The sequence below is a fragment of the Trachypithecus francoisi genome, unplaced genomic scaffold (genome assembly GCF_009764315.1).
Source record: "Trachypithecus francoisi isolate TF-2019V2 unplaced genomic scaffold, Tfra_2.0 Lachesis_group4, whole genome shotgun sequence".
Lineage (NCBI taxonomy): Eukaryota > Metazoa > Chordata > Mammalia > Primates > Cercopithecidae > Trachypithecus > Trachypithecus francoisi.
In genome coordinates this window covers 144,401,778-144,424,100 of record NW_022681469.1, presented here as the reverse complement: position 1 = coordinate 144,424,100, position 22,323 = coordinate 144,401,778, and the positions used below count along the sequence as shown (strand labels likewise).

The following is a 22,323-nucleotide window of genomic DNA, read 5'->3' as shown; positions in this document are numbered from 1 at the left end:
CAAGACCAGTAAGCCAAACAAAGCCTTCTCCAGGAACCACTTATCTTAGGAGTAATTTTCAAAATTTGGAACGTATAGGAGTTGCTCCTGAAAGTATCAGGTGACAAGGCAGGCAGAAGAGAGGTTAGGGAAAGGGGTGTGTGCTTAAGGGTTGGGAGGAAGATTCAGACCCCGGTTCCCCATATCATCTCTGGGATCTGGACTAGACATAATCTTTTGGAGCCTGCTAGCCTCAGCCTGACCCCAGGTTAGTGATACCAACCAGAAGGACTTGGGTGAGGGAGAAGTGGAAACAATGAGAAGGATTCACATTGCAATTTCTTGGTGTCCTTCCCACATTGATTATGTGCAAGTATCAAAATGTTAGGGGGAAAATACATATCAGACAGGGAATTGCACTAGTAAGTCTCCTAATTCTCTTCCAGTTATGTAATTTATGACTCTGTTGGTGATGACTTACTGGCTTGCAGGTGATATAATCAAGGACACCCAGAGACTAACAAAGTGAAGGGAAATTACACCTATGGCAACAGCAGAATAAACAGTACAAAATAACAGATTTTGTGAGACTAGGAAAATAAGGCAGCTAAAGACTGGGGGAAGCTCACTGCATCGAGAAGCAGGCTTCTGTGGCAAGTCTGACTCTGCCCCTTAACCAACTGTGAGGTTTTACTCCAGTGAAGAAAGCTCTCTGGGCTTCAGCTAGTCAACTGCAGCATGAAGACAACAACACTAACCTCTTAGGGGCACTCTGGGGATTAGAGGAATTAAATGAATGTGAAAGCGGCTAGCAAATTGTTAGCACTTAATAGATGCTAAACTAATTTCAATTGAAATACAGTAATTTAAAGAAATAAAACATTTACAAAATAAGGGCCATGCACATGGAGATTGCAAAGTTTATCCAGTACAGACAGCTGAAAAGATGCTGAGACAGAGGTTTCCAATGGTGCTGCACACTGATATCTCAGGGGCATCTTTAAAGGCACCAATGCCTGGCTCCCACCCCCACAATTTCTTTTTGAGACGGAATCTTGCTCTGTTGCCCAGACTGGAGTACAGCAGCACAATCTCGGCTCACTGCAACTTCCGCCTCCCGGATTCAAGTGATTCTCCTGCCTCAGCCCCCTGAGTAGCTGCTGTTACAGGCATGTGCCATCACACCCAGCTAATTTTTGTATTTTTAGTAGAGATGGGGTTTCACCATGTTGGTCAGGCTGGTCTCGAACTCCTGACCTCGTGATCTGCCCACCTCAGCCTCCCAAAGTGCTGGGATTGCAGGTATGAGCCACCGTGCCTGGCCCAGCCCCACATTTTAATGTAACTAGTAAGTGGTGTGGCCTGAGCACTGGGACTTTTGATAGCTCTCCAGATGATTCTCCTGTGCTGCTAAGTTCAGGAGCCTCTGTTTTAGAGTCACACTGTCAAGCTTGCTGGAGGGACCTAGGTGAGTGAACTGAAGCTGCCGAATTCTAGGCAGTGCCCTGCAGGATTTCTTGGAATTTTGTTGGAAAAGTGCAGATGTAAGTTAGAGAGGTAACCCTGAATGAGGCAAAGTTATTCATGCGTGTGTCTCTCTGTCAACCATTCATTAAAGCTTCCATGCATGTTACAAAGGAAATCCCCTCCATCTGTGTGAAAGGTTTTTTCCACTGCCTTTGAAAACACCTGCAGAATTAAAACGCCTCTAAAGTCATATCCTCCCATCAGAGCAGTTAAGAAGTCAGAGGGATGGACGCAGGCCATCTGTCAATCACATGAAGGGATTGAAAAAAAACATTGCACAGCCTCTGTGCCTCTGTGGCATGCAGGTTATTGATGCTAAATGGTATCATATGTTACATTGTCTTAATGCTATTAGATTACATCATATTTAATAATAACATATCATGAAAGGTAGACTGATTAGCTGCTCAGGCTTGAGAATGAATTCACTTGCATAATAAACTGCCAAATATTTGAAAACGAAAGTCCTCACCCACACTACTTCTAAATCTATTCCATTTAACCCTGGCACATACGGCCATAGCAAGGGGAATTTTGCCATCTTAAGTGCAATACGGTGACCTTATATTAGGAGGAGAATACTCTCTGGGGCACACTTTAGATTGCTGCTGATAGGAGATGTTATTTTTCAGCTGGAGGGAATAAAGCTATTAAAGATACTGAAACATACAAGCTGGGAAATGGATTTCCAGATTAGACCCATGTTCAAAGAATTCCACTCCCCATTTGAGGAAAGCAGAAAGAAGCAGAGACCCACTTAAAAATAAGAAATCTTCATTTTTGCCTTTGCTCCACAGCTTCTAGTTCTTTAAACACCTTATTTTGTACTCCCTAGTTCCAAATAAACCAGGATTTTGTTCACTAATTGATACATTTGAATATACTATTGCCCAAGTCTACAACGAATTGGTTCTCAACAAAGCGTGATAAAATGGAAATTAAGTAATTTAAGAAAATCAAGAAGTTTAGTAACTCAGAAGAAGGGAGTACAGATGGTATGTAAGTTAAATATGAGACAGGAAAAATGTGGAGGAAACCATGTTATATGTAGACTCTAGTATTGTATATGTGCATAAAATTTAGGCATGTATACAAATTCTCACTCTGCACTGTAAACATGACTAATAGTCATTGAGTATGTTCTATGTTCCAGGCACCCTTTTAAATGCTTGATGTAAGTTGACTACACAGTAATCTTGTGCCATAGGTCCTATGATCATGCCCATTTTATAGATGGAGAAACTGAGACAGAGAAAGTCTAAGTAACATGGCCAGCAACAACCAAGCTGGCAAGTGGTAGAACTGGACCTCAGTGTGATTGAACTGAATGGGAAGGGCCACTGGCATTACTCCCAGCCCAGCCAGGAAAGCCTTGTTAGCTCACGGTGGGCTGCATTTATACGGGATGGGGTGTAAGTGCAGGTTCAAATCAATGTGGCAGTCTTTTATTTAGAGCCATTCTATATCAGGTACAGTTCTAGGCAGACATCAAGCTGATTTAGCTCCCAACAGCTTTCGCACTAATACTTTTAATTTAAAAAATGCACATTTAAATGTTTAAAGATCCCAAGTGGACAAAGACCATGGATACAACATAAGGGAGGGGAGTGTGAGACAGACACATTTAGTTTCCAGGGCTGCCCTGACCAGCTGTGTGAACTTAGACCTCGACTGAAGTTTTCTCAGGCATCTCACCTATAATTGGCCATCAGTCAGGCTAGATGCACTCCCTTGGAGGGTGCTGGGGACAATGTGATACAAGTAAAGGCCTGGCACAGTGTCCAGCGTGCAGCAGGTGCAGACCCATGTGAGAGGAGCAGCAGGAGATGGATGGGAGTTAGGGTGGACAAGGGGAGCAGAAAGTGGGAGAGGGAGGAAGAGTAGTAAAGTCCAGGCTTGGACGTTAGGGAGGGTTGGCCCAGAGGGCTGAGAGAAAGGAAGGACTATGGAGAACTGTAAAGGGGATGCAGCTGGAGAGGAAAAGACAGGAGTCCATTGTGAGTTGGGGTTTGTCTGATTTTATTGTTCAATGACAAATGCAAGTAAAACTGGAATCATTTTGCAATGACTTTTGGTCACTGGATTGCATTTTTCTGAATATCATAAGATGTCATGGCCACAAGATATTTTTTAGGAATTATAGGTTTATTGATTATTCTCTTCATCTAGTGGGTATAGTCTTTCCTCCTGTTTTCTTGGGATCTTCAATTCTTCCATTTAGAAGGGAATGTAGAAACAGTATAACTCAAAGCTTTTATATTAGAGCTGAGGCTGGAGCTCTAAGAACCCGTTACTTGCCAAAGGCAGAAGCCCCGTTTAATGTGAGTTAAGGCAAGAGCTTGCCCTGGGGATTAAGAGGTCAGTTCTCTGGACTTTTTACCACTCATGAAATGAGTGACCTTGCCTCTTTATGTCATTTCCTCTGGCCTCAGCCTCCTCCTCTGCAAAATGGGGATAGAACTTGCACCTTCACTTCTGGCCTCATCACATTATTTGAAAAGCAAATGAGGGAGTGTGTGAAAGTAGTCTGAAAAGGCAGAAGTGTTGGGCTGATCTAAGGAACTACTATTCATAGAGTTATTCTTTAACCTGGGTTGTGGTAAGATTTTTTTGTTAAGCTGCAACACAGTCCAGCGGCTGACAGGGAAGCCCCCTTTTCGATGGGAGACATTTGTCAGGGGCTGCCTGGGGGTCCATGTTGGACAATTCCTCTTTATTTGCAAATGCTTCCTCAGATATCATTGAGGTCAAAAAGCACAGTAAATATGAAACCTTGTAACGTCCTCAGATAAAAGATTATAACTTAGTGGAGGATGGTACCTCAGAGGCACCTGCCTAGTTTGGAAAAACAAGCAAATGGTGACTGCAAGTGCTGGGTTTGGGGTCAGAAGGCATGGGCTGTGCTGCTCTGTTAGCTGGGCGGGCACCTCACCTGTGCTGAGCCCGTTTATTCTTTGGAAATACAAGGGCGAGATGCACATAGGTTAGATCCCAGAGCTCTCTTCCATATATGTCAGACACACACACACACACACACACACACACACATATATATATTATATATCTACAATAGAGTCCATTACCAAAGAAAAAGCACCCCAACACCTTTTTCCATATCCTTGGGAAAGGACACAGATCTGCCATTACAGATCATTCAGTTATCATGTTCCTTGTACTGATGACTCATGACTGCAAAGCACTGAAGGTATATGGCACTGTAAAATGGTTACTGAAACGGACTGAGCTTCTCTTCAAACTTGTTCACTGAGCCCTTGCAAAGAATATGGATCTTATATTGAAGAGGATCAAAACATCAGATTTGAAAAACAGGATTCTTTTTCTCTTTTTTTGAGACAAGGTCTCTGTCACCCAGGCTGGAGTGCAGTGGTGCGATCTTAGCTCACTGCAACCTTCGACTCCCAGGCTCAAGTGATTCTCCTGCCTCAGCCTCCCTAGCAGCTGGGATTACAGATGCTCAGCACCAAGCCTGGCAAATTTTTGTGTTTTTTAGTAGAGATGGGTTTCACCATGTTGGCCAGGCTGATCTCCAACTCCTGACGTCAGGTGATCCACCCGCCTTGGCTTCCCAAAGTGCTGGGATTACAGGTGTGAGCCACTGCGCCCGGCCTGATTAAACAGGATTCTTATCTCAGTCTTACCTTAATTTTCTGCTTGACACAGATTATAAGTGGGGATGAATTTATATCAGTTAAAAAAATTCCTGAACACTACCCAGATCCAGTCAACAGTACATGTTTGTTGAAGAAACAAAGAAAATTGTTTAGCTATACAGAACTTCAATAATTTTTGCAAACCCAATGACTATTTTGGATTCTTTCTATTTCCTAAACTAGTCTCAAGTTATAAGTTAGGAACTGCAGTAGAAACCGCATTAATATTTCGAGTTCCTGAACTCTAAATGTCATTTAATAACTGGGCATGCCTACCAAATTTGAAAATAATTTTAACAAGAAAACTCAGGCAACAATTTCATTTTTAGTGGTTTGTTCTAAAAGAATGCATGGATAAGTGTACAAACATATATGTAGAGGCTGCTTTTGCTATGTTCTTTACAACAAGGGCTTGGGCTACATAAACTTGTTATAGACTTGGTGGGATACATCTAGCCATTAAAAAGATTTTAATATGGAAAAATATCTAGTGCATATTTCAATCTTACATACACACATACACTCCACCTATGCATGCACATGCAATACACTTGTACATATATGTTGCACACATTCATAAATGCATGAGGGGAAGAGTGTAAAAAGAAATCAAACTTTTAATATTTTTGGGATTGAAAATGAAAGATATTTTACTTTCTACTTTCAAAAATATCTGAATTATTTTCGTAACGAACATTTTTGGAAAAAAGTTATTTGTGGAGCTTCAGTGTTAACATTAAAGGTAAGCATAAATACTGAGCATCATCACTGGCTCATCAAACCTCTGTAAATTCACATAACACTTCAAGAAAATGATAGCCATAAGTTTAAGAACGTTTTAAGAATGTTTAGGTATTCTGACCCTGGAATCCTTTTGGAGGAGTGTCACTTAAATAAATAACTTCAAATCAAGAAAGAGTCATATAAAGAATATTTGGGGGCATGATTTACCATATCAAAAATGGAAACAATTTACATATGTAACCTAAGTGAATGAGGCAGTTACAGTACATCTACACAAGTAGAAGCTATGATAAGCTCATAAAAACATGTACCCATAATTATGTGGTAATGTTATGGTGGTAAAAATGTTCTGTGTAATGTGATCATAGTTATATAAATATACAAAAGCGAGATTAAAAGTGTGTATGACAGATGGAAATATGCCAGCATGTTAATAATAGTTATGTTTTGTGTAAGAGTATGGTTATATTGTTATTGTTATTAATATTTCTATACTTTTTCTTTAATGATCAGATTCAGTTCTATAATAAAAATTAAAACTACTATTTTTAAGCTATTAGTACAATCACTACCAATATAAAAAACACAGAGCATGTCCGATGGCTTAGTAACCATAAAATAAAATTAACTGATGAAGGAAATTTTTTAAAACTTTTGCCCTGTAGGAAAATTGGTGATTGCAATGCTGAAACCACTTGAACTAGAGAGTAAATGGCCTTGACCCTTGCCTGAAATATGGCTTTTGGGCCGGGTGTGGTGGCTGACACCTTAATCCCAGCACTTTGGGAGGCCAAGGCAGGTGGATCACTTGAGGTCAGGAGTTCGAGACCAGCCTGACCAACATGGCGAAACCCCCATCTCTACTAAAATTACAAAAAAATTAACCAGGCATGGTGCTGTGCACCTGTAATCCCTGCTACTCAGGAGGCTGATGCAGGAGACTCACTTGAACCCGGGAGGCAAAGGTTGCAGTGAGCCGAGATCACACTACTGCACTTCAGTCTGGGTGACAGAGTGAGACTCTGTCTCTAAAAAAAAAAGAAAGGCTTTCACTGAAAAGGCAAGGGTATAGCAGGGCTTCCTAGCCATGATTATGTGCCACCAATCATTAAAAAAAAACCCTAAAAATATCATAAAGCCATTTCTCTTCAAGAAACTTTAAAATGAAAAAATTCAAGAGGAGACATACTTGCGTTTGAATAGGATGGTTCTCTGTTCCTTACTTGGCACAAAGTAAGCTCATCTACTCGTACGCAAATGACATCATATTGTTTGTATTCTCCTGTACTTTGCTTTTTAGCTCAAGCAGTATTGTGGAAACTACATAATAATTTGTTTAGAGATTCATATGTATGTATCAAAACCAGAAAGAAAACTAAGCAAAAGAAAGGCACAAAGTCTAACGAGTTTAACTTCTGAGCTGGGGAAGCAGAAGCATTGGCAATGAAATTGGGGCCACACACATGGTTGAAAACCTTTGAGTACCATTCTGTATGTTACTAGGTGGGGGATAGACAGGCGTTTACTTATGTTATTTGATATGTCATATGTGACACTATATCTTTCTGTGTCTGTCAATATTTTATAAATAAAAATGAAAAACATTTCTTTGTGTTAACAGGTTAAGATTCCGTAAAAAATTGAAAGCAAATCAAAAGAAGAAAGTTTGCAACCTTGGAGGCCCTCTAGTGCCCAAATCAGATAAGTACAAGTAATGTCTTCAATTCTTTTCTATGATTCGCTCAAAATATCATTTGCTTAAAAACAGAAATTGACAGCAAGACGAAGTAGGAATGCTATACGCCCAATTTCTTGAAGTTAAGTGGCTCATTTTTACATCAAATCTTTAAAATGCTGCCATACTGCTCTTCACTCTCTTTGAAGAAATGACCCCAAAGAATGTTTTGATTCTTTTGCAAGAATGTTTCATAAAACATTTCAAAATTTAGATATACGTATCAAAGAAGAAACAATCCTAAATTGTTGTGCCCGAAGAATATTTCAAATTGGCTTTCTTCCTATATCCTTCCTTTAGATTTTTAGAATTATTATGTGTAATAACAATGATTTCCTTGCAGAATGTGTGGAAGAATCCAGCCCACTGACTCCTTCCTCAGGACGAAGCACGGCACCACAGCCTTCAAGTTCCTATGTGTAAAAGTGATTCCTCTCTGCCGGGCGCGTTGGTTCACGCCTGTAATCCCAGCACTTTGGGAGGCCAAGGTGGGCGGATCACGAGTTCAGGACATCGAGACCATCCTGGCTAACACGGTGAAACCCCGTCTCTACTAAAAATAAAAAAAGTTAGCTGGGCGTGGCGATGGGCGCCTGTAGTCCGAGCTACTCGGGAGGCTGAGGCAGGAGAATGACGTGAACCCGGGAGGCGGAGCTTGCAGTGAGCCGAGATTGCCCCACTGCACTCCAGCCTGGGCGACAGAGCGAGACTCCGTCTCAAAAAAAAAAAAGTGATTCCTCTCTGTTAGTGATCAGCCGTTTCTCAGATACTTTACAAACATTACTGATCCCTCCACGATCACCTCGCTTGGTGGCATTTTTTTTTCTCACAAGTTTCGGATGAAGAAACTGAAGTCACAGAGATGAAGTGACTTGCTCAAGGGCCCCAAGTGAGTCAATCTCCAAAATCTCCTTTGTGACAAACCACATTTCTTTTAGGAAGCAGGTATCTTTCTTCTTCAGCTATGTTCAATAAAAAGCCACGTTTAAATTCCTTCATTTACAGTAAAGTCCATCATCATGTTTCATCCTCAGTAATAAAACAAGGGAAATAATCATGAATGGAACTCACCGACTTGTGTTTGTATAAAGAGGCTTAGAGCACCGCTGCTTGGCTAGCGATGTGATATCTCCCAAGGGGTTGTCAACATCATCAGCATTTGTAGATTGCACATGACCACTGTTAGAATGGAAAGGAAAGAAGGCATACGTTTCTTTATAAGAAACATAGAAGAAACCATTGAACAGTATTCTAACTTCCAAAGGAAATTTATTTGCCAAAATAGATCAAAGGCTCCAAATGCAAAATGTAAAGCATAATGATAGAGCAATTTTCCTTAAAAAATATAAAGATGATTTTCTCTTCTTCAGAATGAGCGGTGCCATGCTCCTTGATGTTAAATTTGAGCCAGAGTGAGAGTAAGGGCTGTTTTGTGTTTCTGAACAAAGAAGTGGGCTGTTCCTGTAGCCCCAGCACAACTCCTTCTTTGGAGACTGGCTAAAGGTTGGGCAAGGAGATATTATTATATGCTGGAGATTATGCTGGAGATAATAAGGCTACTGGTGGATGAAAACCCTCACGGGTGCAGAGGGGCTTGGGCAACAAGCCACGTGCCCTTGAGCCTGAGAGAAAATTGAGAGGCCGAGTTAATGTCAATCAGAGAGAGTTTCAAGGACTTCTGGGGCCACTGGTAGAAATACTAGTCAACTGCAGAGCAGAAGAGGCCAAGTAATGGGAGGGGGTGGGCCAGGACTAAAGGTCCAGATCCCTCCTCCATATTCTTGGATCTACTTTGTTTCAAGGTTTTTCTTCCATCTAAAAACCAAGAGAAGACCCCAATTGGCAGATCATGTACTTTTTTTGCCATCTATGGAAAGCTGGTATTAAATGTAGAAAATAAGAGGTGATATTTCCTGCACTTCACTGTTAACGAGCACCTCATCCCTTCTGCAATTATAACAATTTTCGTGATTCATAACACCCAATAGTGGTAGCATCCAAGGTATTTTGTTTCAAAAGGTAACCTATTTGGAAAACCAAAAAAATACCACTCTTTCTTTCTCTATCTTTCTTTCTTTCTCTCTCTCTCTCTTTCTTTCTTTTTCTTTCTTTCATCAAACCAAACCTCAGATGGGACTTCTGACATTAAACAGGCACTGTGTGCCATGTAAACATTAGAAATGTGTTACAATACATAAGTTGTCTTAAAAAGTGAATACAACATGAGTAAGCTAAAAGCAACTACAACCAAAATATAAATCTGATTTTTTTTTTTTTTTTTTTGAGATGGAGTTTTACTCCGTCGCCCAGGCTGGAGTGCAGTGGCACGCTCTGGGCTCACTGCAAGCTCCGCTTCCCGGGTTCATGCCATTCTCCTGCCTCAGCCTCCTGAGCAGCTGGGACCTACAGGCGCCCACCACCACACCCGGCTAATTTTTTTGTATTTTTAGTAGAGACGGGGTTTCACCGTGTTAGCCAGGATGGTCTCGATCTCCTGACCTCGTGATCCGCCTCCCAAAGTGCTGGGATTACAGGAGTGAGCCAATGCTCCTGGCCAAATCTAAATTTTTTTTACAAGACTGAGAAACATTACTTACGTGTAGAGAGGAATATATTTACTTCTAGAACTTGAACTCACACTTCAAAAAAAGAGAAGAGAGGCAACTGGGTTATTTACATTAAGTTAATAAACATCAAATTATTACAGTATTTCTCTAATTAAGATAAAAGCCTTCAAGGATATCTCATAGGAATTGTCCTTTAAAGCTTTGTGATTTTGAACAGAGACTATTTAAGGATGTAGTTTGCTTTCTCCAGAATGTCAAATAAATGGAACCATATAATAAACTTTTGGGTCTGACTGCTTTCAAAATGTGTTTCCGATTCATTTATATTGTTGTGTATTGCATTTGTTCTTTTTCATTGCTGAGTAGTATTCCATTGTATGGGCATACTTTAGTATCTTTATCTATTTACCTACTGAAGGGCATCTTGGTTGTTTCTAGGTTTTGGAGACTATGAATCAAGCTGTTATAAACTTTCACATATAGGTTTTTGTGTGGGTTCTTGGAAGGAACATTTACATACAGGAGCCTTACATTGTGAATAGTATGCTGAAGAATTCTGAAGTGTGGCAGTGCTGACTAACACACATAGCTTTTCATTTGCCAGCTGACTTTTAATCAATAAATTAAGTGGATACATGTAAACTGGAATAAAAAAATTATCATCTCCCTGAGCTATTTGCCATTTTACCACATGATATGTAAATTAAAAATGCCAATATACCAATGAAGTTTTAGAACCAACATTCACATGTTAAGAATTAGTACAAAAAAATTACATTTTAAAAAAGGTATTCAAATGGGATTATCATCAATTTCAGCTTGCTATATAAACAAGAATCTCTTTTTTTGTTTTTTTGATTTTTTTGTTTTGTTTTGTTTTTTGAGTTGGTGTCTCGCTCTTGTTGCCCAGGCTGGAGTGCAGTGGCACAATCTTGGCTTACTGCACCCTCCGCCTCCTGGGTTCAAGCGATTCTTCTGCCTCTGCCTCTCGAGTAGCTGTGATTACAGGCACCTGCCGCCGCATCCAGCTAATTTTTGTATTTTTAGTAGAGACGGGGTTTCACTACGTTGGCCAGGATGGTCTCGATCTCCTGACCTCGTGATCTGCCTGTCTCAGTCCCCCAAAGTGCTGGGATTACAGGTGTGAGCCCATGCACCTGAACAAGAATCTTAAATTTTTAACCATTTCAATCTTTTATTTAAATTATTACTATTCAATTTACACGTTGGAGTCTATAGCAGGGTATTTTACACATTTGACAAAACCATACTTTAAATAATTTTTATCAAAAATCTTACACATCATTTTTAGATATGGTTCAATAAAATGGTAGTTTTCTGACAAGACTCAACATTCTTCTCCGTACTGTCACTATTTGCATTTCTAGATCCAGCAGTCAGACTTGAGTACAGTATTGTGTATTTCCATTTCATTCCTTTTTCTACCAGTTACCCAAAAAATCCCCTTTAAAGGTCACTTTATACTACTTTTATTGAAGTGGTGCAATTGTTAAAGATTTTAAAAATGATATCCTTGATATTGATTTTTGATAATTAAAATTTAGCAAAAACTCTCATTAGTTTTGCTGTGGACCAATATCTATTCCATTTTGCTTTAAATTTAATTTGGATTAGGTAAATATAAAGTTAAATATATAAGACTGACCATTTCACTGAGGTGATGATCAAATTGATCATCTAAAAACCAGAAAATCAGATGAAATTCCAGGGAGCAAAAGATACAATGAATAATTTTTTTCCGGAATAGCATGTGTTTTTCGTAAGTGATGTCTGTCTCTCTCACACTATTCTTCATAATTGCCCACAGTAGTTATTGAAAAATACATAGTTCCATTTCAAAATTCCATGTGATTCACTTTATTATATTTCCTATTCAACTTTATTTTTGCAAAATGCTGATTGTGACTCAGCACTCATAGGCTTTACCCAACAGGCCTACAAATCACTCATTAAACTGTTTAATAAGACCCTCTCATTAAACTGAACTAGCATAATTGCTTATTTATGTTGGGAAAATGGATCCCTAGCTCTTATCATAAGTAAAAATCAAATGCTTTAAAAATAATAAATGTGAAAAGCAAAACTTTGAATGTTTTAGAAAAAAAGTTATAAAAGGAGGATATCTTTATTCTTTCGAGGCAGAGAAACAGTCATTAAAATCTTCACAAAAACAACAAAACCTGAAGAAAAATATTGATGAATTTAGTTACATTAAAATTCAAAACTTCAGATAAGCAAAAATAGAAAAGTCTTAAAATAAAAAAGTCACAGACTAGAAGGGGATACTTTGATGCATATTACCAAGAAAGGATTTTTACCCAGCATATTGAATAGAAAAGTTGTGACAATCAATAAGTAAAAACCCAACAGCAAAAGGGACAAAATGGTATGAGCAGGCAAGTTACAGATGTGAAAATTCAAACAGGTCATAAACTTGCAAAAACTGATCGTTAGTAATCAGGTAGATGCAAACTAAAATTATAATGGAGCACAATTTGTTATGCATAAGATTGGATTTTTTTTTTAAATCTGAAAATTCTAAACACTGGCTGTGATGTGCAGTAATGGGAACCCAAGCACTTATAATGGGAGATTCCATTGTGAAAACTCATTTGGAGAAGAACATAGCAATATGTAAAAAGCAGAGAAGTACACACCACATGACCCAACAATTGTAGACATAAATATGAGTATATAAAACTCAGAAATATTTTTATACTTAGGTATGTGAAGGTATGTGGGCACTGTAGCAACTATACTACAAATCAGAAAATTATGAGAATGGATGAATAAGTTTTGGCACATCCATTTAAAGGAAGACTCTATAACAATGAAAACAAATGCCTAGAAAAACAGATGTCAGCAGATATGAATCTTACAAACACAAATATAAATTTTTGTGTAAATTAAAATAATGTAAAACGAAATAATATAAAACGAAATAATGTAAATTATTTTAAATCAATTTTTGTATCATATAGTTACTTTGTGTTCTATTAATGTTTGAAACTATGACTTTATTAGTGTTACTTCCTCATATGTACTTTTTCATATGAACAAAATATAAACTTGCATAAATATATGTATGATACCACTAATATTGGGTTTATAAACAAAGAACACAGTTCCATATATTGGTTAACAATAACACGTATGTTTTAAAATATTAAAAGAATGCATGAAAATGTGAACGTCAAATCCAGAATACTAGTCATGCTCCCTGAGGAAGATAGATGCGCTTAGAAAAAAGTATATAGAAATTTTCCATTGTGTAAGTAATATTTTATTTCTGAAGTTGGGGAGCAGATACACAAATTATATCACATTCTTACACATTTTTGTGTACATAAAATATTCAAAAATGAATACAAGAAAAAAACAAAGATGATAACCTGTGTTGTGGGTTGTGTTAAGAGCAAAAATGAAGAGATAATATTGTGATGTTTTCAAAGGCAGAAACACCAAGATTTTTTAGACTAAATGTGAAAATTACATGTAAGGAAGTAGTAGTAATAAAACCATAGTTTCTAACATTAATAGAACACAAAGTAACTATATAATACAAAAATTGATAGAAAATAATGTGCAATCTATTTTATATGAAGTCCATGGATTTTAGCGACATTATAATTGTTTATATCAAATGATTTATAAAGCCCTCCCTATTTTATATTATTTTATTTATTTATTTGAGATGGAGTCTCGCTCATTTCCCAGGCTGGAGTTCAGTGGCATGATCTCAGCTCACTGTAATCTCCACCTCCTGGATCCAAGCGATTCTCCTGCCTCAGCCTCCCAAGTAGCTGGGATTACAGGCAGGGTTTCACCATGTTGGTCAAATTCCTGACCTCAGGTAATCCTCTGCCTAGGCCTCCAAAAGTGCTGGGATTACAGGCATGAGCCACTGTGCCCGGCCTATTTATTTATTTTTTAAGGCAGGATCTTGCTGTGTCACCCAGGTTGGAATGCAGTGGTGCAATCATGTCTCAGTGCTGCCTGGAACTTCTGGGCTCAAAGGATCTTCCTGCCTCAGCCTCCCGAGTACTTGGGACTACAGGTGCACCACCATCCCTCTTGGCTAATTAATTTTTATTTTTCTTATTTTTGTAGAGATGGGGTCTTACCATGTCTACAAAAGAGAAATTATAACTCAATTTCAATTACAGACCATCCAGGGTGGTCTCTATCTCCTGGGCTCAAGTAATTCTCCCACCTTGGCTTCCCAAAATGCTCCGATTATAAGCATGAGTCACCACACTCAGTTTTCCAAAATGGTTATGGTACATCCAATATTCTAAATGTTAAGGAGGGTAAAGAGAAAGTAAAGGAAGCAGGCACACTGAGCAACTGTCCTGGGATTTGGGTCATCTTCCCAGCCCTAAGGATGTGAGTCAGGGGGTCCCTGGGTTGGTCTCCATCAGAGAACATATTCCTCACCCACCCCTCTAAGCCATGGGCTACAGCATCAGCTTCTTAATTATAATACACGATAATGAAAAACCTAGTGTGAGAATTTCAGGAGATAAAACTTACAAATTAACTGGTTTGACTGGTGCCAAGAAAGATCTTGTTTGAAATCTGTCCCAGAGCTCACCAACCATCTAAAAATAATCATCAAAATCAATGACAGTTAATGAGCACATTATAATTTCCGGTGGATAAGTTCCTGTGCCCTTGACAGTCCTTTCCACATCACAGCCATGTCCCAGGCTCTCTAGGAAACACATTCTTCAAGCTTTCCTAGCACTTCATGGATTCGGTCTGGAACCACTCATGGTCTTTGCTCTGGTCTCAAACTTCCAATTTCAATTTGTTTTCTCATAGCTGGAATCTGTCTCATTATCCACCCGCTTCAGATTGAAACCCATGTGGAAGGTCTGATTTTAGTTTTCATCCTTAGCTACTGTTCTGACTTGGATCCACTGTAGCCTACCCTCTGCAAACTCAGGCCAGTCTCCTACTTCCAAACCAGGCTAGATCCTAAGCTTTGAATCTCATCTGGCCCAAGAAGGACTTTGGATGCCAGTAGAATTTAACGCCAAGGAATGTATAATGAAAGGACCAACTTTCACAGGTATAAAAATATTTTAAAGTAGTTTAGCAGTCCTTTAAAATTAGCTAGATGAAACCATATACATTTTTCTTTTAATTAACTTTTTCTATGTGAAAATCTCAGGTTTGAGTCTTTATATTAAAGCCATGTTTTTCCTCTTTCATTATTGTTTTCCTCTCTAAAAGCTGAATAAATTTTCCAAGAAAATATGGGCTTCTTAACCTATCATCAATGGACCTCTTGGGATCTATATTAAGAGCTGTATTTCAATATAATTGATTTTCTTTTTAATCCTATGGATTTTATGTACTCAAAAACTTTATTATGGGAAACAGTCCAAGGGCTTAACAAGACTCCTACGCAGTGAGAAGTGGCACAAAAGGATAAAGGAATCAATGGAAGTAGAAGGTACTTTGCAAGCACAAAGCTGAGACATCTAATCCAGTGTTGGGAGGTCAAAAGTGAGGGCTACAATAAGACCTGAAGAATTCTTGAGATTCACCTGGCATAAATAGGGAGAGTGATGAAGGCAGTGGAACACTCTGCAAAGCACACAACCTGGAAAAGAGCATGGCAGACTTGAGACTTGAGAGAAGCTCAGCAGAGATAGGACAGGGAACAGTGAGGCGTGATGTTTGGCCAATAAAGTGGAACAGTAAGAAGACGAGAACGGGACAGGGATGACGCTAAGGAGGGAACCATGGACAAATATTGGAGAATTGGGTCTGTGTCATGTCAAGGAGTATGGATTTTTTTTTTTTAATTAAAAACGATGGGTTTAATCAGTGGAGTAACAAACAGATTCACACATGAGGAAAAGTTCTCTGGCTATGGCATAGATATGATGATTCATGTGATAAATTCTTCTTGATACTCAGAAATGAAAAGAATGAGTGTCACTACTGAAAAATTGGTATCCTTTGTTTTATCACATCATAAGTGATAACATCAGATAGCAATCTATGGATCTTCTCTTTTTGCCATGAAAGGTACAGAGCTAAGATCTAGATCCTGTGTGAAGAACCATCTTCAGCATAGGTTATCTGGTAAAATTATTTCTGTCTTCTTCATTATTTACTCATTCTCTTGCAATTCCAGAAATAAACACAGTCATTGCAAATGACTTTTGAGAAAGAGGTAGTCTTTATATAATCAATAAAATTTTAAATATTGAAAATATCAAAGTATTTGCAGTCATCAATAACTTGTACGATTATGGAAATTTCAACTCCATACATATGTGTGTGTGCATGTGTGTGCGTGTGTATATATGTATTTACCTATCTTACATAAATTTACTTCCTTATGTATTGTTAAAAATAAGGTAAGTATTATTTTGACTTAAAGTTTTGGAACTCATTTCAGTAACAATGAGAAATACATAATTGCTCAGAGAAGTCTGCTGACCTGAGTTATTGCTGGCAACCCTTTGTATCTTTTCAGAGTAAAACACTGTGAGATGGGGTCAGCGGCTTTTTCCAATGTTGTTTCTTCTGGAACAAGTTTTGGTGGTAGCATCTTATCCCAAGGAACATCTTCATAAGCTCTATGAAGTTATTAAATAGAAACATCTTATGAAAAGCATATTCAATTAGTAAAGTTTATAACAATATTATACTGTGATAAGAAGAATCTGAAGACGATGCCGAGGACCCCTGCCCCTTGGTGTGCATACCATATATAATCACCTCCCCTGGACAATAGGCAGAGCAAGTGATTATGATGAGATAGTACTCCTGTGTTATGTGATTTTATATGCCCCAAGAGATTGGCACATGTAATAAAGGTCCCTAATCAGTTGAATTTGAGTTAATCAAAAGGTGGGATTGTCCTGAATAGGCCCAATCTAAGCAAGCAAGCTCCAGAAAGAGACAGGAAACAGCAACACATGCTCTTTGTCTGCCCTTGAAGAAACACATATCAGTCCTACAGCCACAATGAACGGAATTCTGTCAACAACCTGAATGATCTTGGAAGATGAGAACCCAGTCTCAGCTGACACCTTGATTCCAGCTTTAGGGAACCCTAAACAGTGAACCCAGTTGGAATATGCCTAGACTTCTGACCTACAGGACTGCCAGATAACAAAAGCTACTAAATTCCTGCAGTCTGCCACACAGAAATAGAAAACTTACATACATCTTACAGTTTCCAAAAAAATGCTCATTTGACCTTCAGAGAATACCATTAATTTACAAATAAACTATGGCTTAGAAAACTGATTTCCTTTGCTTACGGTCAGCTATTGGTCAAAGTCAGGACTCAAATCCACATAATCTGCCTCCTAAGATTCAGCAGCATTCCCACTATTCCACACTAATGCAGCCAAATTGCACAAGTTTTTTTTAGCATGGTTGAAGGGCTTCAGCCATCCTATGAAATGCAATTATTTCACACACACACACACACACACACACACACACAAATATGGGGATCTTCGGAGTTTTGAAAGTTGTTCTTTTTCACAGGCATATATGACAGACACGGTGAAATCAATTCCAATTTGATCCTGAGTGAAAACCATACAACCCGCATTCTAAAGACTATATTATGACAAGATGGATGGATCCCCAGACCTTCTCCTGCCCTATCCACACTTAGTGCGAAACTTGATCTTTCTATTCTCTGGACAAGGCATACCCTTCCAAAAAATCCCCTGTCAGTCAAGTCATTTTTAAAAGTATTATCAGTGATTCTCACTTCCTCAACACGTATTTGTTCAGAGTTGACTATATTTCAAGTCTTGTGCGAGGTGTTTATGATACAAGAGTGAACAAGAACCAATACAAAAATTGTCTCTACCACAAAGGAATGCTGTGAAAATTAAAAAACATAATATTGGAAAAGTTAAATAGATCAGAGATGAGTCCATAGTGTTTTTGTTGTGTGTGAACACATTTTGAACTTACTTCAAATTAGTGTCATAGAAGTACTAAATATAACAAGATATTTTAAATCATAGCAAAGTCTTAAATGTTTTCTAACATATCTGACTAGCATTGTATGTAAGAAATTAATCTGTGAGTTCAATGAAAGCTTAAAAGATACCTCACTGTTTGAGCCTCTGATAAATTTCATAAATATTTTATGGAATTTTCCATGAAGGTAATAAACTTTTCCCCAAGGACATTTTTATGTTTAAAGATAAACTACTTAATACAATGATTTGATCCTTTGTCTTATAATAAAACTTTTCCATTCTGAGTGAAGTATCATGTCCTTAATCAAAATATTAACTGTTTCTGAGATGATCACAGAAATTTTTAAAATTAAAATCAAGATAAGAATACAATGGGAAATAAACCCAAAAGTGAGAGGAATTTAGGGGCCATTTAGTTATCAACCTTCATTTTTAAGATGAGAAAATTGAGACGAAAAAGAATGGAGGATGCCAAAGTCCCATATTCAGCAAGCAGGTATGCTTTGAGCCCTAGAGTTGGATCCAAGTTGGCTGATGAAAAAGGCTTTTTTCTCATGTTGTTCTAACGCTTTGAAATCCAACTTTGTATCATGTTTTTAAATGTTTTCATAACACACCTGGGACAGTAGGCATTCATACATGTGTTTCATGACACTATGTTTGGTCATGGGTATACTTTCAATTTGAATGAGATAAAAAATGAAGTTGAAATGTGAAGGCTGTCTGAAGTGTTCAAAATGTGAAGAAAAAAGAGTGGGCAGACCTGAAGTGCTTTGAGGTCCACACATGTTGTCAATTTTTAATTCTTTTTGCTGCCTCTCTTTCCCTCTTCATCCATTTCTCTGTGCCATGCCATGTGTTTTGGCCTTCACTCTATCACTCTGCTGAATTCTAAATCCACTAGTCAGCCCCATTATCCATTCTCGGGCCTCATCCCACTTGACCTATTTGCATTATGTGAATAGGCTTTCATTACTCCTTCCTGAACACATCCTCAATATGCCTTCCAGGACCTAGACTCTTCATCTTCCTCCTGCTTTACTGGTTGCTCCTTCTCAGTGTCGATTGTTGGTTTCTCCTCTTTTTTTTCTCTTTTTTAACAAGATGCCAGGACTCAGTGCCCTTTGCCTGTCTGACTACACTTCTCCTTTAGTGTTCTCATTCAGTGCCATGGCTTTACATACCTTTCTATAAGCCATGACACCCAGGTTGATTTCTCTAGCCCAGGCCTCTGCTTCAAACTTCAAAACCACATTTCACACTGCCTACTTGACATACCACTTGGATGTCTAATGAACATCTTTATACTCAATGTATGTAAAACTGACTTCTCCACTGCCTTCACCTTGTTATGAAATGGCAACCTCAGTACATCCAGCTGCATAGGCCAAAGCCGTAGAATCATTTTTGAGTCCTCTTTTTCCCAGATTCATCACAATCAGAAAATTGTGTTGGCTCTACATTCAACATACATCCAGAACTCAATCGTTGCTTACAAATTTTTCAGCCAGCACTCTCCCCCAGGCTACCATTATCTCTATCCTAAATGACAACAATAACCTCCTAACTGGTGTTCCATCTTCTCTCCCCTGCAAAAATCCACTTTGAACACAGCAGCCACCATGATTATTACCTTCATGTATAAATTTGATCTTTCCACTTCTCTGCTAAAGCCTCATGTCACTCAGAATGACAGTCCTGGTAATTACAATTGCTTAAAGTATCCCACAAGATCTGGTTCCTAGCACTTCTCTGACCTCTCCTTTTGCTACTCCCTCCTCTTACCCTACTGTTATCCTACTCCAGGCACCCTGGCCTTTTGTTCTTCCTTAACATCTTAAGCACACTTCTGACCTGGGCTTTTGCTCTATATTCCCTCTTCGGGGAATAGAATCATTCCAAGTCTCTGCATGGCTGCTCTCTCAACTCCTCCAAATTTCTGCACACCCCTCAGTACCTGGGGAGGCCTCCCCATGCCTCCTACTTATTACTGAAGCCTGCTACCCTGTACATGTGGGACTCCTGATCTTGTCCTGTTCTACCTTTTCTTCATAGACTTATCTGTCACTTTCTAAGATATGGTCTATTTACTTTCTTAGTGTGTTTGCTTATTATTGTCTGTTCCCCTTTTGATATGGTTTGGCTGTGTCCTCACCGAAATCTCACTTTGAATTGTAATAATCCTTACCTGTCTAGGGTGGGGCCAGGTGGAGATAATTGAATTATGGGGGCAGTTTCCCTCATACCGTTTTCATGGTAGTGAATAAGTCTCACGAGATCTGATGGTTTTATACATGGGAGTTCCCCTGCACAGGCTCTCCTGACTGCCACCAAGTAAGACGTAACTTTGCTCCTACTTGCCTTCTGCCATGATTGTGAGGCCTCCTCAGCCACGTGGAACTGTGTCAATTAAACCTCTTTCCTTTATAAATTGCCCAGTCTCAGGTATGTCTTTATTAGCAGTGTGGAAACAGACCAATACACCTTTATAATGAGAGATCCTGAGAGCAGAGATCTTTGCCTACTCACTGATGTAGCTCATAGTTTAAGACATAGATTCGTAATAGGTACCCAATGTATTTGTTGACTGAGTCAATGAATTCTCCCTTTAAACTTTCTCTGTCTTGGCTTTCTAGGATACAGTACTCTTATCTCCCCCCTCTCTCTCTTTGACCATTTACTGTCTGTTTTGGTTTTATTCGTCTATCAAGCATAGGTGTGCCTTAAGACTCTTCCTTCAATGTTTATTTTAGCAATCAATATAAGTAAATGTCTGCGCTTGATGTTCTCTGGGTCACTCATAAGATCCAGGATATTGTAGACATAAAGAGGATGTGTCATGAAGGAAAAATAAATATATTCCAAAATCAAAATTCCACTGGGAAAACTGCTTACTTTTGTGTAGAGGACTTGTAAAATGAGTCCTTTGCATTGCATTTCTTGTTTGTTTGAACAAGTGGTTCACCTTCATCCTAGAAGGCATGAAAGATAAGTTAAAAGAGACCAAATATAAATGAAAATTGCTGTTGTTTTCTAGTCATCATGTTTTCTTTTGGCCTCCTTCTTCATATTTCTTCTTTCACGCACCTCTTGGATTGACCAGATTTAACACTTTCCTACTTTTCCTCCCCTGTTTAAGGAATTTACATTGTTCTAGTGTCATAATCATTAAATTAAAATTCACAAAAAGTATATTAAAGTTAATGGAAAGTGAGAATTAAGAAAAAGCTCTTGAATTGGAAACATTCGCAAATACTTAGTTTTAGCACAATGTAATTAAAACATTTTTAAAACATATTGTCTTTTCTTCTAATAACATAAAGAGATTAGTTATGAGATACTTTTCTCTATCTTCCAGTTATTTTATCAAAATTAATTAATCATTGTTATAATAATTATCTTTAATGGTTACTATTTATTTCAATTTTCAGTGATATTTTACCAATTCTTTGCCTCCTTTTGCTTTTTTATTATACTTGTTTTTTCTCCCGTAGGAACTTGGTTCCGTTTTCTTTTTGCTGAAGTTCAATTTTTGCTAATTCTTTCACAAATGTAAACTTTTTCTAGTTCTATGTTTTAATTCACCCTCAGTTTTGAAAAATGTTCTAACTTGGGTTTAGAATTCTAGTTCAATTATAGTTACGATTTTTTAGTAACAAATCTATCTAATTGATTTTGAAGATGTATTGTTGCTTTTAAAATACACTGAGTTTAATTGTTTGCAGATATTCTGTTTTTCTCCCCTTTGCTTATTTTTAGGACACTATCTTTGTCTTGGGATTTTTTACAGATTCAATAGAATTTGTTTAGGAGAGGATGTATTTTTGTTCATCTGGCTTAGGACTTGTTATACTTCTTCGATTTAACAATTCATGACTTTCATCAACCATTTCTCCATATTTATCTATTTACTGTCAATGAACTATAATTATTCTCTTCTTTTAGAATTACTATCAGACAAATATTGGACTTTCATTCTGTGGTTCGTGTCTCTTAATTTTTGTATTGCTTTATCTCTAATTTCCATATGTACCTTCTATTCTACCACTATCAACTTTCATATTTTTAAAATGTATTTATATTGATACATAATAGATATACAGATT

General features: G+C 38.1%; 1 protein-coding gene across 2 annotated transcripts in view; it reads right to left on the bottom strand.

The window, feature by feature from the left end:
• The window catches only part of SPATA48 (spermatogenesis associated 48), a 63,052-nt gene that overhangs the window by 9,312 nt on the left and 31,417 nt on the right, over positions 1-22,323 (bottom strand). For both annotated transcript variants that reach the window (XM_033194260.1, XM_033194261.1), the window contains 5 exons: positions 21,113-21,189; positions 16,705-16,843; positions 14,778-14,845; positions 10,254-10,295; positions 8,728-8,835 (listed from right to left, as the gene is read on the bottom strand). In XM_033194260.1, the coding sequence (XP_033050151.1) occupies positions 8,728-8,835; positions 10,254-10,295; positions 14,778-14,845; positions 16,705-16,843; positions 21,113-21,189 (434 nt within the window). The remainder of the gene's footprint in view (positions 1-8,727; positions 8,836-10,253; positions 10,296-14,777; positions 14,846-16,704; positions 16,844-21,112; positions 21,190-22,323) is intronic.